Source organism: Netta rufina (genome assembly GCF_964035555.1).
Source record: "Netta rufina genome assembly, chromosome: 15".
In the NCBI taxonomy this organism is placed as follows: Eukaryota; Metazoa; Chordata; class Aves; order Anseriformes; family Anatidae; genus Netta; species Netta rufina.
The window spans coordinates 8,370,011-8,388,233 of record NC_140138.1 but is presented as its reverse complement, the minus strand read 5'-3'; the positions used below and the strand labels follow the sequence as shown (position 1 = coordinate 8,388,233).

The 18,223-nt window shown below is 32.3% G+C and overlaps 1 protein-coding gene across 1 annotated transcript in view; it reads left to right on the top strand.

Annotated features, from left to right (window-relative positions):
• Positions 1-18,223, top strand: part of SNX29 (sorting nexin 29) — a 134,757-nt gene that overhangs the window by 32,642 nt on the left and 83,892 nt on the right. The window contains exons 13-14 of the mRNA XM_084295801.1: positions 188-316; positions 9,541-9,623. Coding sequence (XP_084151927.1) covers positions 188-316; positions 9,541-9,623 — 212 coding nt within the window. The remainder of the gene's footprint in view (positions 1-187; positions 317-9,540; positions 9,624-18,223) is intronic.

Below are 18,223 nucleotides of genomic sequence, written 5' to 3'. Positions count from 1 at the left end.
TTGTTGGGTACTTTTTTCTTGCAGCTTTTCATATCCTTGTATAATCAAATCAGGTGTTTTTTACATTGAATAAAGAAATTTTAGGATGACATTAGTGGTATCATTCAGATAACTTACTCTGTGATTCATAGAGGATTCTCTAATTACTGTTAGCGGTGTTCTAACAGATGCTGCTACCTTCTTCCAGGTCCCTGCGAAACCTGCTTGATGGAGAGATGGAGCATTCTGCAGCACTGAGGCAGGAAATGGACAACTGGAGAAGGAAAGTAGCAGAACAGGAAGAGCGGCATGCCACAAAAGTCCAAGCCTTGGCAAGGTGAGGAGCACTAAAATACTCATAATAGCAGCAATTAAAAAGTAATTTTCCGAAAGAAATTAGACTAATAATAAGAAATATAAGCCATGAAAATAGTGGCAGTTAAGTAATGAGACTGATACAAAGGAACACATGTCAGGTAAATGTAAGTAGACTTCTTTCTTTATGTACCTTTTCTTTTGTCCAGTTCTAACCCCACACTTTTTTTTTCCCCTCTTCTACTTAGAAGTTTGGAAATTCCTGGTAGAGCTATCATAATAATCATGGTCCTAGGATTTTTCCCTCATATGTGATATATTCTATTCTTAATGTTGTTGAAGTGCCTAACATGATCTGGAATTAGTACTCCCCAAACCTTAGTTTTATGACAGAACTTAAATATAATAGGGGGAAAATTGTTTAATTAAAGTTTTTTCTGAATTTTAAACCTTTCAGATATTTCCTTTTAAAAATGCTAGCACCAGATTTTGACAAAATGTATACTAGGAAAAAATCACCAAACAGCTTGCCTTTCAGTGAATATGAAAGAATATTTAGGGGTACACACACATACTTTTTTTCATGGAATCATGTATGTAGTTAAGGTTATGAACCCCCAAATCCCACAAATATTTCATCTTGCTCTGTCAACAAGATGACAATCCTATCACAGGATTTCTCATAGATTTGATATCAGGTATATGTGCTTACATGAACATTAGTTTTCCAATTTTATTCTTTTTTTTGTTGTTTTATTACCAGTAATATTTCTAATGTATGTTGTAATGAATGAATTGGAACAAGAATGAACAACTGTTACGTGTCTTTAAGCTTTGACAAGGTCTGGAATACTTTTCCAACTTGTATAACTTTTTTTCTGGCAATGCTGTTAAGGGATCTTGGAAGCCAACAGGCAAAAAAGTATCACGAGTATCTAATTGTTAAGCAAGAAATATGTAAAGACTGCTTAGAATTTTTATATTTCAAATAGTTTCTACACTTTTTTTGTATCATTTAAGGAATGCTGAAGTCTTTGGGGGGGTGGGGAGGAGAGGACAACAAAACTTTGTAAAGACATTTATTATTTAGTCCATTCCATCGTTTTTCAGCATTAACAAAATAAAAAAGCAACAAACAGTCCTCTTTTTTAAAAAAAACAAACAATGTCTTTTTTCATTAATTTTTGTTCTATTAGCAAACTGACAGAAAGTCAGGTTAATCTGTCTTGTTCCTTCCACAATTTACTGTTTCTCTTAATTCTTAATTTTTAAATCAGGTGTGAAAATGTCTTTATGCTTTATCTCTGTGATGATTTATGGCAAAAAGCATGACTTCAGTTTTCATCATTACAGTACAATATGTTATTTAACATTCTTCAGAAGAAATCTCATAATCAGGCCATATTTAATGTCAATAGATCAGCTGTTGGACACCATATAGCCAGAAATACATAGATGGAAATGATGTGAACAGCGTGGTTCACTTGAGATAAATATGTTTTTCCATTCAAAAATCCGTTTATATCTTTTTAAACAAGAAGACTATGAAGTATTTCACAGCAAAAGTTTTAAGTAGATGTTATGCCCATACCAGTGGGCCATGACTGAAATATTTTCCCTAAAGCACAGAACAGTCATCTTTAAACTATGTCCTTAGGGATATAGTATTGCTTTCTTGAGCTAACTAACTCTGTGGTACAGACTCTATGGATGTGTGAATATGTTGTTAGTTTGGTACTGATCTTGGGAGAAGGTTCAGACATTGCACATTAAATCTGTCGTGGATGTGCTATTGGGTCCTTGAGGTTGAAGTTGAGTTTCAACCATCTGGCTTTTTCTCATGGTTGTAGAATGAGTAAACAGTGAGTTCTCATTCATTTTCTGGTCCTCTTGTCAGGTTTTCATGGCTGACTACTTTATCAACTGCTGTATCGTAAACAACAGTTGTTGCCAAACATTGTGAATAGTATAAGATTCTGAAGTGGTGATTTTTTTTTTAAGTAATTGTTTGTTTAAAATTAAGTACTGGAGCACTTTAATAGCGTACAAAGTGTTGTCGTGTCCTCTCTGCATGGTCATCTAACTGCTCTTGACAGTAAAATAATGGATATTTCATTTTAAGTGTTTAAAAATTAATTGAATTTTTACCTAAGATGAGTAATTTAACTGTTAATCACACAGAGAGAGGCTTATGATTGTCTTAAAAATTAGAATAGTAGTGATGCTTTCTGTGGTCCTGTCATGCAGTTGTATTTTTATTACTACATCTCATATTTATATGTAAAAAAAAAAAAAAAAAAATGTTTTTGGCTTTTATCTACATCTTACATCGGTGATTGTCTTTGCCAAGTCTTATTCTGCAATCTGTTAACTTTGTAGTAAGTCCTTTTGTTAAATTCAATGTAATTATTTTAACTTTTTTATTAAAGTGTATTTCTATATAAGCGATTTTTTCAAACTTTTTTTGTCACTTAATATCTGCTTTCAGAGATATTTTTCAAATTTCTTCAGATGTAAATTATACATATGTATTGCTTTTATAAATCAGTTATTTGCCTTTTCAGAATTAGTGTTTAAACAAAACAAAAACTGACTTCTTATTGTCCTAAGTTTATGTTGATTGCTTACTGTAATCTAAAACATACTAATTGTCTTAATGGTTTGTTTTGTATGAGTTTATGAAGTATTCTTATGAGTAAATTTTGACATTTTGCAGCCTTAATTGGCCTTGAAATTAAATCATCTCTTGGTGGAAGACAGGGCGAAGTGAGGACATGATAAAGCGTATATTGACTGAAGCCTGCAGCTCATTGTATGATCTTTAGCCCATTACATGTCTTCAGCCAAATCAAGGGTGTTTTAGTCCCTGAAAGATAAATAAAGGCAGAATAAATAAAGGATGTTGCTATCAGTATTTGTACTCATGTCAGAGAAGTCAGCATGGTTTAAAGCTGTGGAGCAGAAACTGAACAGTGCACATGTGCACTGGGAAATGAGCATGAGACCTCTTTTTTGCCTATACCTAAGAGATTCCTTGTACTGCAATGTCAACCTTCAGAAAATAAGTGACTTCTTAAGTATGTGTCCCCCTTCCCTTCTCTCGGTGTGTCATCAGGAACACTGATGTGTTAGAAAACACGTTTGCCAAGTATCCAAGTCTAATGCAGCTTACTTCTTTGCCAAGACAGATGAGCTGAGGCAGAAGCAGAGTTTTGAGTCATACCCTACCTAAATTGTTTGTGTGACATTGCCACTAACTTTAGATTTTTAATCTTAATTGTTATTTTTTCTAAGTGTGTCTTAGGACTAGATGTATTTCCAAGTATTTTCTTGGACTTTCTCCCCATCTGGTGTATTGGCCGCTCCTCCAGTTTTGTATGGTCTGTGAACTTACCAAGGGTGCACTCTCTCTGTATCCAGGTCATTAATAAAGATGCTAAAGAGCATTGGCCCTAGTATTGAACCCCGGGACACACCAGTAGTGGCTTACCTAAAGATTGCTTTTGTGCTACTGTTGTGCACAGCAATGAATTTTAAACTGTCTTTTAAGCTAAATCACTTAAATTTAGATAAGTAAGGCTTTTGAAGGTGAATGCAGCTGTAATGGTGTCTTTGTCTTCTTACAACTCTAAACAAGCTCTGGAGTAACCTATGATGCCTGAAATCTTGGGGATGATTCACATGTATAGTAAACAACAAGCCTATTCCGAATGTTAAATAAGGTTAGTAATCTGTGCCTTGTTACAGAGAGGAGTGTTTGTTTTCTGCATATGCAGGCGCAGTGTTTACTGTCAGTCGTGGTGAACTACCATGACTGAGGTTCCTATAAGCTTTTTATTGCATAGCAGAACTAGAGTCTGAAAATGATAAACATAAAGGTAATATAAATATATTTAGAATGCTTCTAATTCTGCTTTTGATGACACATAAGACCTAAATATGCAGTTTGAGGGAGGGAGAGAGATACACAAGTGGGTTTGACATTCATATGATGTAGGGCAATGGAGACAATGCAAATACATCATCATTTAATATTCACGTTTCAGGTTATAGGATTTGTATATTCATATTTCTTTGACTCACTTCCCCCACAGTTTTAGAATTTGCATTGACATGTAGGTGAATCAGGTATTTATCATGCATGTACCCTTTTAAAGAACAGATAAGGAGCTTTTTTAGAAGAATCTAAAGAGATGCTCACTTAGACTAAAACGTTATTTTAAAACAATATTATGTAATTTCTCTAATTATGATGGAGGTTGGGTGTGTTGTAGTGATTGTTCTTCTGAAAGTCATTTTGTCTTATCCCATGATATAAACAATGTTGGGAGCTGCTTAGATGCAACAAATTTTAATGTCACCATTATTTTGGACTTCAAATGCATTTCTTTAATGATTCATTGCAACTCATTTTCCAGCAAGTAAGAAACTTCGTATAGAGTTATTTTTGGATGTAGATTTTTCTTTTAAGTTGCTTTTGTTGGTTCACTTTCTATGATGTGGGTGCTGCTGCTGCAATATTAGGATTAGTAAAACATTTTTAGTAGCATTTTAAGCCCAGAATTTGGACAATCTGAATAATTCTGATATTAAAGAAGTTGAAATAACAAAAATTGTGGACATGATTTCTATGTGCCACATAATACATTAAGTGAATAAGAGGAAACAAGTTTTCAGATAATTTGTAGTAATGAAACCTTCACTATTTACCGCAGAAGCAGTTAATCACATGACAAGAGTAGAAAACTTCCCTGAATTATAAAATTATGAACATATTAGGTCAGGAAAGTAATTTAATAACCTGACTATTGTAGTTTGATGAGCAAATATACTTATTTTATGAACTAATATTTGTGTGTCCCCAGAACTCTTGCTAAGAATTTGATGTAAACACCTTCTTGAATACTTTGAGAACGCTAATTTCAGCCTTTCTGGTGACAAAAAAGAAAAGAAAGAGAATAATCTTGAGTTGTTTGCTTAGTGAGGACCAGTAATTCTAATTAATGACTGAGGATCAGTCATTCTAGTTAAAAATTTTGGAATACTGGTTTTCTCACCCCCTTTTTTTCAATATACAATGTGTTCATTTTGTGAAATAAAAGAATTAAACAATTATTTGAGATGTAGTGGAATTATATTTATTAGTAAATGAAGTGACAGTTTAGGATAGATGCTTACAATTTATTCTGGTGCTGTTTACTTTCTGTGAAGATGATTTCTTTTGTAAGTAGAAAAAGGAACAGGAATATCTATTTTAAAAAAATATATATATGTATATATGCACACCTGTTACATCCCTAATATGTTTGTTTATTGACAGTACACTCAAAAGTAACTTTAACTCACTCTTTGTTTTTACCCATTGTCGTGTAGCAGAATTAAGAATTAACTGCAGAATTAAGACTCAAGGGAAGAAGTCACTTGAACATACTTTAGGCAAATAAGTATTCTTGTTCCTGTCAGTCATATTTCACAGAAAAAGGCCACAGGTACATTTCAACGCAATGATAGTGTCTTGCAATGCAAAAACTCTTTGATTCTTCATCTTGTTTTACAGAGCTTTTGGATTTTTTTTTTTTTTTTTTTTTTTTAATTTTAGATCTGGTGTTAAGTATCTGTGGTAAGATGCAGTGCAGTTTGGTAATGTCTCAGTTGAGAATTAATCCAATAACCTCAGCTTTACATGGATAATCATATTAGTTTTAGTAAGACTGCGTGTGTGTTTGCAGGATCTGGGCCACTGGAAAAATATTGCTCTGATTGAGACATCATCAGTCAGTGCTGAAATGATTATGTCTGGACATCTGCAAATTTGACTTATTCAGCTGGTCTTCTGTACAAAATACTAGCTTTTAGTTAGGAAACTCTGAAATATTTCTATAAGTTTTCTTTTAAAAATGGAGAACTTCTTAGGTCATTTAACTTTCAAGTAGCAGTAATCTCTTTTTTTTTTTTTCCATGTGAAGTATTTCAATAGTTCTTTCATAATAGTTATCTGATTGTTTTAAAGGAAGTAGTTTCAGTGTTTAACCTATTTCCTAGTCTTTTGATAGAATAGAATAAATAAACTCTGGTATTATTTTATAAGCTGTCTTTTTTTTTTCCCCTTGTCAATGATCCTTTCTCAAATTGCATGGACATTTTGTGCCAGTGGCTCCTTGGCAATGTTACTGTTTTTTAATTGATTCTTTTTTTGTATGGTGTACTATTACATCAGTTTGTGAGGCAGAGAGGTTTATTGAAGTTGAGCGTGAAATTGGCTAATCTCAGATTGCATATTCTTAGATTGTGTTCAGGGATGCTAGAGGAAAGCATCCCTTACAAAGGATGGGGTTTGTAGCAAGAAGAGCAGATTAAATGTACATTACAATGTACTGTGTAGGGAAATGGGGGAGGGGAAACAAACTGCTTTTTTATTGCAGCATTTGGACTTTTATGTACCTTCTGTTTACTGTTCCTTCTGTAACCTTATCTGCCTCCTCATATCTAGCGTCTGTATTATTTAAGCCACATTGGTTTTGATTTGGCATTTTGATTAATATATAATCTGTTTTCCAGCAATTCCTTCAGACTTAGCTGCATAGCACTTCAGTGATAGTACAGTGATACGTTGTGCATCTTGAAATGATTGCGCTGCTTACCTTAAGCAACTTCTTAGACAGAGGGGAAAAGTATCTCTTGTCCCTGCTTGTGAAAACTAATCTGAATATTCCTTTATTAACTAACTTTTTTCCACTTAGTTGGTGAAATGCCACAATTTAGGAAAACAATTATAAAAAATGGGATGTTAATTTGTAAGAAAGGTGAGGAAGTTGTTTATCTTAACCGCAAAGCCACTTCTTCGGATTTGGTATCAGTGCTGAGAAAGAGAGACTAACATAACTTAAATTTGAAAATTGAAAAGATTTTCAAAGGTTGGTTTTATACTATAGTCTCATGTATTATATATAATTCAACTTCTGCTGCCATGAGTAATATTTCTTATGTTTCATATTTCATTTAGGGCTTATATACAACACCCTGTTTTGCTTTGTTTTAAATATAATTACAATTAGCAGTAGTTTTGCACTTCCTAATAGTGTGATCATAGGATAATTCAGGTAGGAAGGCATCTCTGGAGGTCATCTAGCCCCAGCTCTCTATATGAACTGTACATATTCTTTCAGTAAGGTCTTTATTTCATGTTGTTATTGATATTCATGTCTTTTTTTTTTATTATTATTTGGAGATTTTGTACCTTTATAGTATTTTCTAAAGAACTTTTTTTAACAAGACAAAGCCATCTTGATTTTTTTTTTTTTTTTAAGCCTGAATTTAGAAATAAGACATGTTTTAGGAGTAAGTTCCACAGAAAGCATTTGTCAATATCTGATACTTCTTCCAGAAGCTTAATTACAGTATTCAGGCCTCTGTATTTGAGACATATGAGAAATTGCTTTTCTTTTTTTCTTTTTTTTTTTTTTTTCCTGAGGTATGGGAAAACATAGTTTTATCATAAATACGGCAGAGATTATATATGTGTACTTCATCTGTTTATCATGAAATTGAACCATAGGCACAATAGTGGAAGAATTCCTATTTTTTTTCTGTGTTATTGCAGTATGGACAGGTGCTGAATCTCTTCTCAAATGCAGAAACAAGATGGTTTATGATTCTGTCATGAGAGTCCTTAAACCTCAGTAGATTGTAATTGATTATAGTTATTTACATGCAGACATGAACAATTCTGTGGTGATAAATTTTTTTGTTCCAGGTGTCATTTATGTTTTTTTTTTTTTTTTTTTTCCTGAATGAGTTACTTAGATCTGTTTTTATTTGTCATATAGTTATACTGTATTTATTTATTTATTTACACACACGCTGATCTGAACATCACCTGCCATCTCTTGTGGAAAATCTGACTTGTTCTTTGTAGCATAGGAAATGAAAATATATTAAAATGCATAAAACCTTCAAAAGCTTCATTTAAAATTTGATTGTTGGGTAATGAATAGTTTCTTCCCAATGACTTAGCAACCTCCTACCTAAATGATTGAATAAAGCTGAGATTACATTGAAAACTGATTTGAGATCCATCGAAATAAAAATATAGCATCAATTTGGATAAAAATATATATTTTAGGAGGTTTGTGGATATGTGGATATATTTGTGGATATGTGGGTATGGGTACATGTGTAAAACATGTTAATAAAAAAAGTCTTCTAACATAGACCCATGTAAAACCCTCCATTACACATGCAGTAGCTGTTTAAATTACTGCAGGTAGACTGGTATCTCCTGAATTAAAATAAGTTTTTCCTTTTTTTTTTTTTTTTTCTTTTTTAATAATTTCATTAGATAATATTATAGACTTTTGAAGCTGTACTTTAAAAACCAACCAACCAAAGGAGAAGCAAAACAAACAAAACAACAACAAAACAACAAAAAAAAAGCCACCCTTTCTTACTCCTCTCCTGATCTTGTTCTAATAAATCACTGACTTCTAACTACTATGATGCATTGGAGTGACTGCACTTCCATTCAGGAATTTGGAATAACTCAACTTCTTTTGAGGCCAAGTAACTGGCGAGGAAAAAAAAAAAAAAAAAAAAAAAAAAGTCTTGAATGTAGTACTTGGAGTTTGAATACTTTACTACTGCTGATGACCAGTTTTGCTTACATTTCATTCACACTTTCCACTGAAGTGGGACTGAAGGTTTCAGTTGAAATATTTTGTTCGTGTATCAGTCAACTCCAAAAGCATAAGAAACACTTTGTGTAAATTTGTGCATTTTCACTGGCCATATGTAATATGGTTGAAATTTTGACACAAACTACTCCTCAAACAATTACTAAAAGCAATTATATATGTATTTATATAATGTATGATAAGGGCCATCAAACATTTGCAAGTGTTTCTGGAGACTTCTCATTCTTAAATAAATTCCCATGAATAAAATGCCTGTCTTGTTAAGTTAATCTATTTACAGTTTTCTGTAATCTGTGTTATATATCTAGCCTGTCAGCATTACTTACATGCGTACCTGGTCGACTAATTTTCCTAGTACTTTGCAGTTGACATTACTTAATGTCAACTAATAATTGCTTAAAGTCAATTTTTTTTTTTTAATCTTGATGACACAAGCTAGATAAAGCTTATTATCACAGACATGATTGTTTCCAGTGAGAAAGTCTGTCCTCTATTTTGAGAAAACAATAATATTTGCTTTTTTTTTTTTATTATTTTTTTATTTTTTAATAAACAGAGAAAATGAGGTGCTAAAAGTGCAACTTAAGAAGTATGTTGGAGCTGTCCAGATGCTCAGAAGAGAAGGTCAAACAGTGGAAGGTAAGGATTAAATGAAGGAAAAAAATCCATGCACAGGATTTGTTTTTCTTTTGTGGAGACAGTTTATTGGGGGCATAGTTGTATTAATCAAATGATGTAAGTGACTCCTAGACCTATATAAAAATCTACAAAGAAAAAATGGACAGTGAACAGCCATGCATCTTGTTTACAAGAATCTGCTTTTTATCCATCTTTTTATCACATTTTATCCAGTATGACACCATACCTCCCCCTGTTGAAGATCCAAGCTGAAAAGAAGTTAATTCTGTTTCTATGGGCACTGTTGTTAATGCATCTCTCACTGGGCTATTTGCTGTTGTGTGAACAGTTTTGTAATGCAGATTGATGTCAAATGAAAATAATCTTATATGATGGCACATGATCAAATTAGTGCTGAATCAGGATGTTCTTGCTCAATCTTCATTGCAGCAAATAAAATAATTTACATGAGAGTGGGATTAGCAAGGTATAATTTTATCTATTTGAACCCTGGTAAAATCCTATCCCCGACAGTAAAAATAACATATTTGATATATTTTGAGGAAAACGTCAATGTAGATTTTTCTAGTTACATTTACAGGGCACTTTTTGATAGATGAGAGTCTTATGAAGGAGGTCGTTTTCTTTTTAGTAAGTAATGCTCCAGAAAAAGCTATCAGACAAAAAATTATTTAAAAAAATAATCTGTGAATTAATCTGTTATTGAAAAGTAAGAATTTAGTAACTCTAGATTATAGTGTTAGTGGTATCTATTTTGGAGATAAGCATTTGTAGACTGTTTGAAATAGACTTTGTATTAAGAACAACCACTTTGCTTTCTGTGCTAAGCCTCTTTGACTATAATTAGCAAATGTTTGATCTGAAAGATAAGTCATCAGCAGTGTTACCTGTATTTCTTTAGTGGGGATAGAAGTTTCTATGACAGTATCTTTTTGGAGTAGTGATTTTGAATTATCTTCTGGTGGGACTGTATTACTACTGACTACAGAAGATTCTTCGAGAGAGTAGGTGGCTCTCAAGAAATTGGTACAGTCTTTTTTTCTTTTTAGATTGTCAATGTTGTGCTCATACAGGTGGTTGTATGAATGAATACTAGATTAATTCTGTCCTTACGGGCTAGTCACTATATTTACCTTGAATTTAAAAAGTTTAAAAAGTTCATTCATCTTTAAAGGGTTGTTGTTTGTAAGAACACGTTTTTACTTCTGACGTTGCTGGAGCGTAGTGATTCATCTTAAGAGTTATTCACAAAAAACATCTCTTAAGCTTCTTATAATAGCAGAAATTATCCTTCATTAGATACTGACGGTTTCCATGATGAGCCTAATTATAGGAAAAGGAAAAAAAAAATCCTAGGCTAGCTATATTCTGCCATGATAAAATTATGCAAATTAGTGAGTGATAAGAATAGAAACCAAGTAGGATAGTCAGATTTGCTGGATGAAAAAGGGGGGTGGAACATTACCAACATTCTTAAAACTGAATACATGTATGCTTCACACTTAAAGGATATTTAGTCGATCCACACTATTTGGCTATAGTATTTATCATTAGTGACCAGAATAAATTTCAGCTACGTGAACTATTTGTAATATTTGTAATAATTTATCTTAACATTTTTTTTTTTAACAAAAACAAATAATTTTTTGCTCCCTTCTGTCATTGGTGATTTATGTGAAATTTTTAGTAGTATTGGGGCCTCTGATTCAGAAGAGTACTTAAGCGTGTAAATAATCACTGAATAGTAATATTTATAGAGAAAGGAATGTGAATATTGATCACTGAAGAGCAATATAGGCATCACAAGCCTACAAGAAGTAGAAAACTGTGCTTTTAACAGTGGAGGAAAGTAGTAAGAAGAACCAAACAAGCTGTCTTTACCTCTTGTGTCTAGGCATCCTGTTTAAAATCAGTCACCTGTACTATCTCCTAGTCATAACAAGACATAAATATAGACCAAAATCCATAGTCTATGCTGTGTTTTATTCAGTGATCTCAGGACTTCTGTATCAGCCCTGTGTCTTTAGAAATTGTTTATATTGTAAAGAACTTGCACATAGGGTTAGCAAATGGGGTCCAGGCTTGAAAACATCTTCTGGGACAGGTAAAACTCATGGTGTAATTTCTGGCAATCATAGTGTAAAGACTTCCAAAAGTTTTCATTGTTTAGTAGCAAACAAATCATGGTAGAGTGCTTTAAAGGATTCCAGTGTCCCTATGTTCAAACATGGCAGCAGAAAACAGTATTTTTTTTTGAAAATATGGAAGCAGTTTTGCAGCATAAAATTAAGAGTTCTGGCCATTCAGTAAAATGGTATCTCTGAATCTTAATGAACTAAGTGTGATATAATTATATACATAATTATGATATAATGTAAAGTGACCATAACACTTGTTTAACTAATTAGGAACTAATTTTGTTCCTAATTAGTTTACATGTTTAAAGGATTAGAGTGTATATTTGCAAGATCTGTTTTATTACTGTGATCTGAGATTGTGACAATCTTGTGACAACAGGATGAAGAAACTACTGTTTTCTCTGCTTTTATCATTTTTAATTGAAATTCTCATTTCTTTCATGCATATTAATTTACATACTCGTAGATTAAGGTTCTGGACATTTAGACTTATTTGTAGACAGAGAAGCAGAGTTTTGTTGTATTTATACTTGGAAAACACCTGGCCATCATCTTGTGCTGGAATGGTAGGAAATTTTCCTCATCAGAGATGATTAAACTGTTGCATAGAACTAATTTCAATACAGCTCTATGTTATCATAATAGGTAATTTAAATGATGATTAATCTTCTTACAAATAGTATCATAACAAAAGCCTTCTTACATATATTACAGATTTTAGAACGCTATACGTTCAGAATTTCTGTGAAACTATTTTTAAAGATTCAAAATAATTGAGCTTCTGCTGTTATTTTTATGACTATAAATAGAGAGTATTCAACATGGTTGCTACAATAAATCAGATCAGATGCTATTGAGTATGGCTCTTAAATGGATTCCTAAAACTATAAATGAAATTCAGCATAATAGTTTGCCTCAAGGTGGGTGACTTGCTGAGTGTTTGGTTTCGAAAGTGTGATTGTAAATAAGTTACCAAGCTTCAGAAGTGTGTCAAGTTCATAATGCCACACCAGCTTTCAAAGTGAGTGCTAAGTAGTATTGACTGAGCAGTTTGATATTTGTATTTAAACATTTAATGAATGAACATCCTTGTTTCTCAGCTGTCAGCAGGAGTTGGATGTCTACCATTTTTCAAACCTGCTGAGGTGTAATAATTCTAGACCCTTTGTACTCAACGATTTTTTTTTCTCAGTTGTCCAAACAGATTCCTGAAGCTAATTGAGTAACCTTCTTTAAGAAAGTTTCACAAAATGTGTGGGGTGGGGAATGCTGAAATGCTTTAATTGTATTTGTACCACCTTTTTTTTTTTTTTTTTTTTAATTCGAAGGTTCTATTTTTTGGCTATAATTCAGTTGTTATTACATAGCTGTGCTTTTGATGATGTCTTCAAATCTATAAACTGTCTGATGGCAGCCACTAGAATAGGAAAAGCTTCTCACTTTAATATTAGGCAAATGTTAAAGATAACTGAATATTTTTTCATTATTAAAACAATACATACATGAAGATTAAAAAAGTTAACAGAAAGATGTTAAGGAAATTTTAAAGAATTTAATTTAAGATGCATCTGGGGAACGTTAATTTTACCTTCTTTATGAAAGCATTATTCAATTCATTATGTATTCCTTCAGTAAAAGCTATACAAAAATCGTTTCGAAAATCAAAGGTGATTTCTGAGAATAGAACACTTGCAACCTGTAGGGAGAACCTTCTAATATGTATTAGAACTCTTGGAAGCTTATGAAATTAATTAAAAGTAATTAAAATGCTGTGAATATTTTGTCCTTCTTATGGAAGAACAAGGAACCTTGCTTATCTTGATGGAAATTAAAGCCTTTTGGCCTGTAAGGTCCTCCTACCTTGCAGTACAGGTAGCATTGCCTAGAACTGCTTGTGTGGGACTGTTCATTGCTGGTTTACCATTGGGCAGAAGAATCTGCCACACAGAAGTGATGAGTAGGAATGATAAGTGCATAGTCCTCTTTTTCTGTGTTCCTGATTAATTTAAAAGGAGTATTGTCTTTGAACATATCATTTGAGCTATTTAATTGGTATTTCAAAATACAAAGGGCAGGTTTTGGCATTGAGGAGCCCTCAATTTCAACTTTTCCATTTGAAATTCAGTGTAGTGCTTTTGTATGAAAAGCGTACCTTGGCCATGTAAGTTAAGTCATTCTTTATTTTTCCTTTTTTTTTTGTTTTCAGTGTATGACTACTTTTTTTTTTTAATGCCATGAACAGAATAGCAAATTAAGATTTCACCACACAAAGCTGAGTTTCTGCTACCATAAATAAATGATGGCTAGAAGAATGAGAATCTTTTGTTGCTGGTCGTCTGTTTTTGAAGTTTAAGATGAAGAAAAAACAGGAAGAGATGATTCTTTATCAAGTAATAAACTAATAGAACAAAATCATGTAAAATTTTAGGAACAAAGGAATTGCAAATTAAAAATTATAGTAATCATCTTAATTTCAAAAAGGCTGAGTAAATTGACTATTAATCTGAATTGGGAGCTACAGACAGCAACTTGCAATTAATATTGTGTTTGCAAGAAAACAAGGAATAACATGCTTTTGAAAGCATAAAGTGGAAGCACAAAGTCCAGTGAAAGAACAAAATTAATTTCAAGTTATGCCTTGCCATCTGGAAAAATCCTTTCTTCATCTACCAAAAGCTGTTTCAGCTAGCAGAGTTGTATTTTAATGCAGGACCTTTTAATAAATGTAACAAATTGTTAAAAGCTAAATCAAGAAAGGATTCTTTTCGTCAGCAGTGCTTAACCAAATGAATAATTTTAGGAGCATACCTAAGAACTTCTAGAAGCTGACCATTGTATATTAGAGTGGCAGGAGGAAAATTTAGTTTTATTTGGTAGCCTTTTTGTCAGTTTTTAATAATGTTTTCTATGTGTATTAATAAATTTCTAAAAGTGAAGCCAATTTATAGTTAGTGAAGTCATATGTTTAATAAGGATTAATGTTCCTATATAGAGTATTTTTATTTTCTTTGTGTGAAGAGTCACAATTCTGTCTCACTCCTTGTTCAAAAATTAATGATTTCTCTTACTCAGAGCTCACTGTAGACATTCACTAGTAAACTTTATGAACTAATAAATGCATGTATTGATAGAACCATGATGTTTATCCTCATGGCATAGCTTGGATGATGAGTAGCAAAGCTTTGTGCAGTTCCTGCTATAAGAGGAGCATCTGGCCACTTGGCATGGCTAGCAGTTAGCCATATTGCAGATTAGCTTTAAGGTCTCTTGACTTGAAATGGTAATTAATCTCCAGTCATCTAGTTTACTTGGATACTGTATTTCTTTTAGCATGCAGGTGATTGGAGTCAGGGCAAGAGAAGTATTTTCATTTATAGAAATTCTTGTGGCTTATAGACCCCCTCCCCCCCAGTATTTTTTTCAGTGTTTTTGTATTGGTATACAAAATAACATAAAACAGTATTTTTATTAATAAAGTAATAAATGTACATCCATATATATATATATATATGATAAAAAGAGAATTGTCTTAGAAATATCCAAAACACATAAGCTATTGCAAATAAGCTATTGTAAGAGAATAGCAATTGATATGATTTGGGGTGTTTTATTTCTAAGGTTGCTATATATTTTTTTTCTTTTTTTTTTTTCTTTTTTTTTTTTTTTTTTCCAGAATGTTCCATGTAGAAGCAGTATGCTCATGCATGCATTGTACAAAGCATGCAAAGAAAGTGACTTGTGGGGTTTCCTAGCATTCAGTGCCATGTTTAGAGCAGCTGTTGTTATTACATTCCAGTTGTTTGGAAATCCTAGACAGATGGCCCAAGTCCAGTAGAAGTCTCTACAGAATTTCCAAAAGTTTAACGAGGATATGTCTGGGAATAACCTCTCTCCATGACAACCCTGCTTGCTTCATTCACTACAGGTTGTCTAAAGGAGGCAAACACTGAACTTGCAGAAAAATAATTAATATTTTGAGTTGAGATACATTCCTCCAAACAATCATTTGTCAGAGTATAGGAACTGCCAGTATCAAAGCTAACTGTCCATTGAAGGAGGATTTTCTTCTGGTTACATTAAAAACAAAAACTGGCCAACCCTTTTGCATAAGATTTCCTCTGACCTGTGTGCATCTCTGTAGCACTTCTCTAGTTCTGTAGAATGCAGGCATTCCAAGCTTAAAAGCTTGCTATAAGGAGTTTTATTCAGCTTACTCATTTCATTACTCATTTCATAATACATCCGATACTTCAGATTTAAGTCTTTGAATAAATACGAAATTACACTGCTCATTGTATATCTTGTGTAGCACATAATTTACTGGATTAGTTTGGTATGAATTTATTTTTTTTCTCCTTGATGTTCCATAAAAGCCTTGCTTTGTTTCCATTAGTTACATTTTCATATAGCAGTTTGAGGTGTTATAATCTGACTTAATTACTCCTTGTTAATTAATTACATTACATTGTTTTCTATAGTTTCTACATTTAGGGTTTAAAAAGGAGAACTGTCAGTACATTATTTTCATAACAGACTACTGTTTCAATGAACCATCTTAAAGTCTGCTCAGTTAACATAACTGCAATTAAAGCTTAAAAAGTTTTATGTGCTTTTTTCATTCCATGAGTTGAGCAGTAATCACCTAAGAATAAATCACAACACAAAGTTTTTTTTTTAAATTTATGACTATTTTATTTTTATATTGTTAATGGCTTATACCTATGAAGTTTAAAAAATATATATGATCTGAAAATTAAAATAAACAGTAAAACCACTGCCATAAATTTAACCAACATGGAAGGTTTAAAATCAGAGACTTAGAGTTTTTTGATTATCTCTTTCTATTAAAACATGAAAATAAGTGTGCATGGCAGTCCATGTATTAAGTCCGTGTATTAAGTAAGTGAAATCCAAAGAATAATCTTCTTAAATTTAACAAATTTATTTAACAAATTGGTCTATGGAGAAAGTATTCTGTAATAAGATAATCCTATGGATTCTCTCTTTGTTGGTAGTTAAGGAATAAGGAAAGCATAGCATATGGTTAACAGTAATTTACAGCATTCCTGAAATGTATGTCAGTCTTCTGTATAGGCACATTATTGCAGTTTATATATGCTGGTTTTAGGAAACCATGATAAATGAGAGTGCTGTGTTGTGAACTAATATGAACGTTTTTTGGTAAAATTGATGTTAGTTTCTTACTGTATCTTGCCTTTTCTTCTTTTGTGTCTTTATCAGTCGTCTTAGCTTTCTTGCTGACCTAGGTTTTTGGTTACTTTGAGTATAGTAAGTCCAAAAATAACTATGATAAATTATATGTCATTCCTGTAGTCTTTTATGGCATTTGCAAGTGAGATGTATAAATGTAAAGGGAATACTGACCATGTGCAGAGACATTTTTCATCACATTGTGAAAGCTGTATGCACAATTGTTTAAACAAAAGTGCTATATGTAGTCAAACTTTATGCTGAAATAAAATGTTGATCTTGAAGGTCTTCAATCAGAAAATTCTAAAGAAGATTTACAAGAAAATTAGATATTAAAATAGCTTTCAAAATTAATTTAAAATACTAATTAGCTTCTGAATTTATATATTCTTATTTGAATCAAAAGTCAGTTTGCAGGCATTTAATCAAATGAATTATGGAGTTTTCTCTCTACCTTAATATGATTGTATGTATAATCTAGATTTTGAAAAACAATCAAAGCATTTATTAAACCACTCTCATGAGGGCTTGCTTACTTTATATGTGCTATTGTGTTTTCTTTTTCCAGAAATTAATGATCTATGAAGAGAAGTTGAATTGGAGTTTGTGTAATTTGGGGGAGACTTACTCAGAATAGGCCTTCAAGTGATCTTCAAATATGGAAATGGTAGTTGGGAACAGGAATAGGATAAAACAGTTTTCGTTCAGTGTGGATAAGGAAATAATGGGCTTAAATGGCAGGTGAAGGAAGTTTGACTAATTATCAAGAAAACCTTTCCGAGAAGAACACTTGCATTTAAATAGATTGTGCACAGAAGCATGAAATATTCTTTATTGAAGGTTTCTAAGAATAAATTAGACAATTAAGTGTCAGTAATAAAATAAATACAGATGATTCTGCTGTATGGAGAAAAAAAAAAAAAGGAAATATTAAGCATTTCACACTTCATCTAATATCTATTCTTAGCCTTATTGTCTGTAATTTCTATGATGTGCGAGTAGTCCTGTGTAAGTAATATGAAATGAAAAATTTCATAAGTAAATTTCAAGTAAAATGAAATGAAAAAGAATGGAAATAAAAACAAAAATAAAAATAGAAGCATAGGCTTAGTTTACAGTGGCTTTGGGTATGAATTGGAGTCACTACATATTGAGCTGTAGTTACAAAACAGCCAAATACTTTGTTTGCATTTGTTTCCTGTTAAGATGAGAAAATGTGCCTAAACAGTGCTTGCAAGAAAGCTCCCTGCA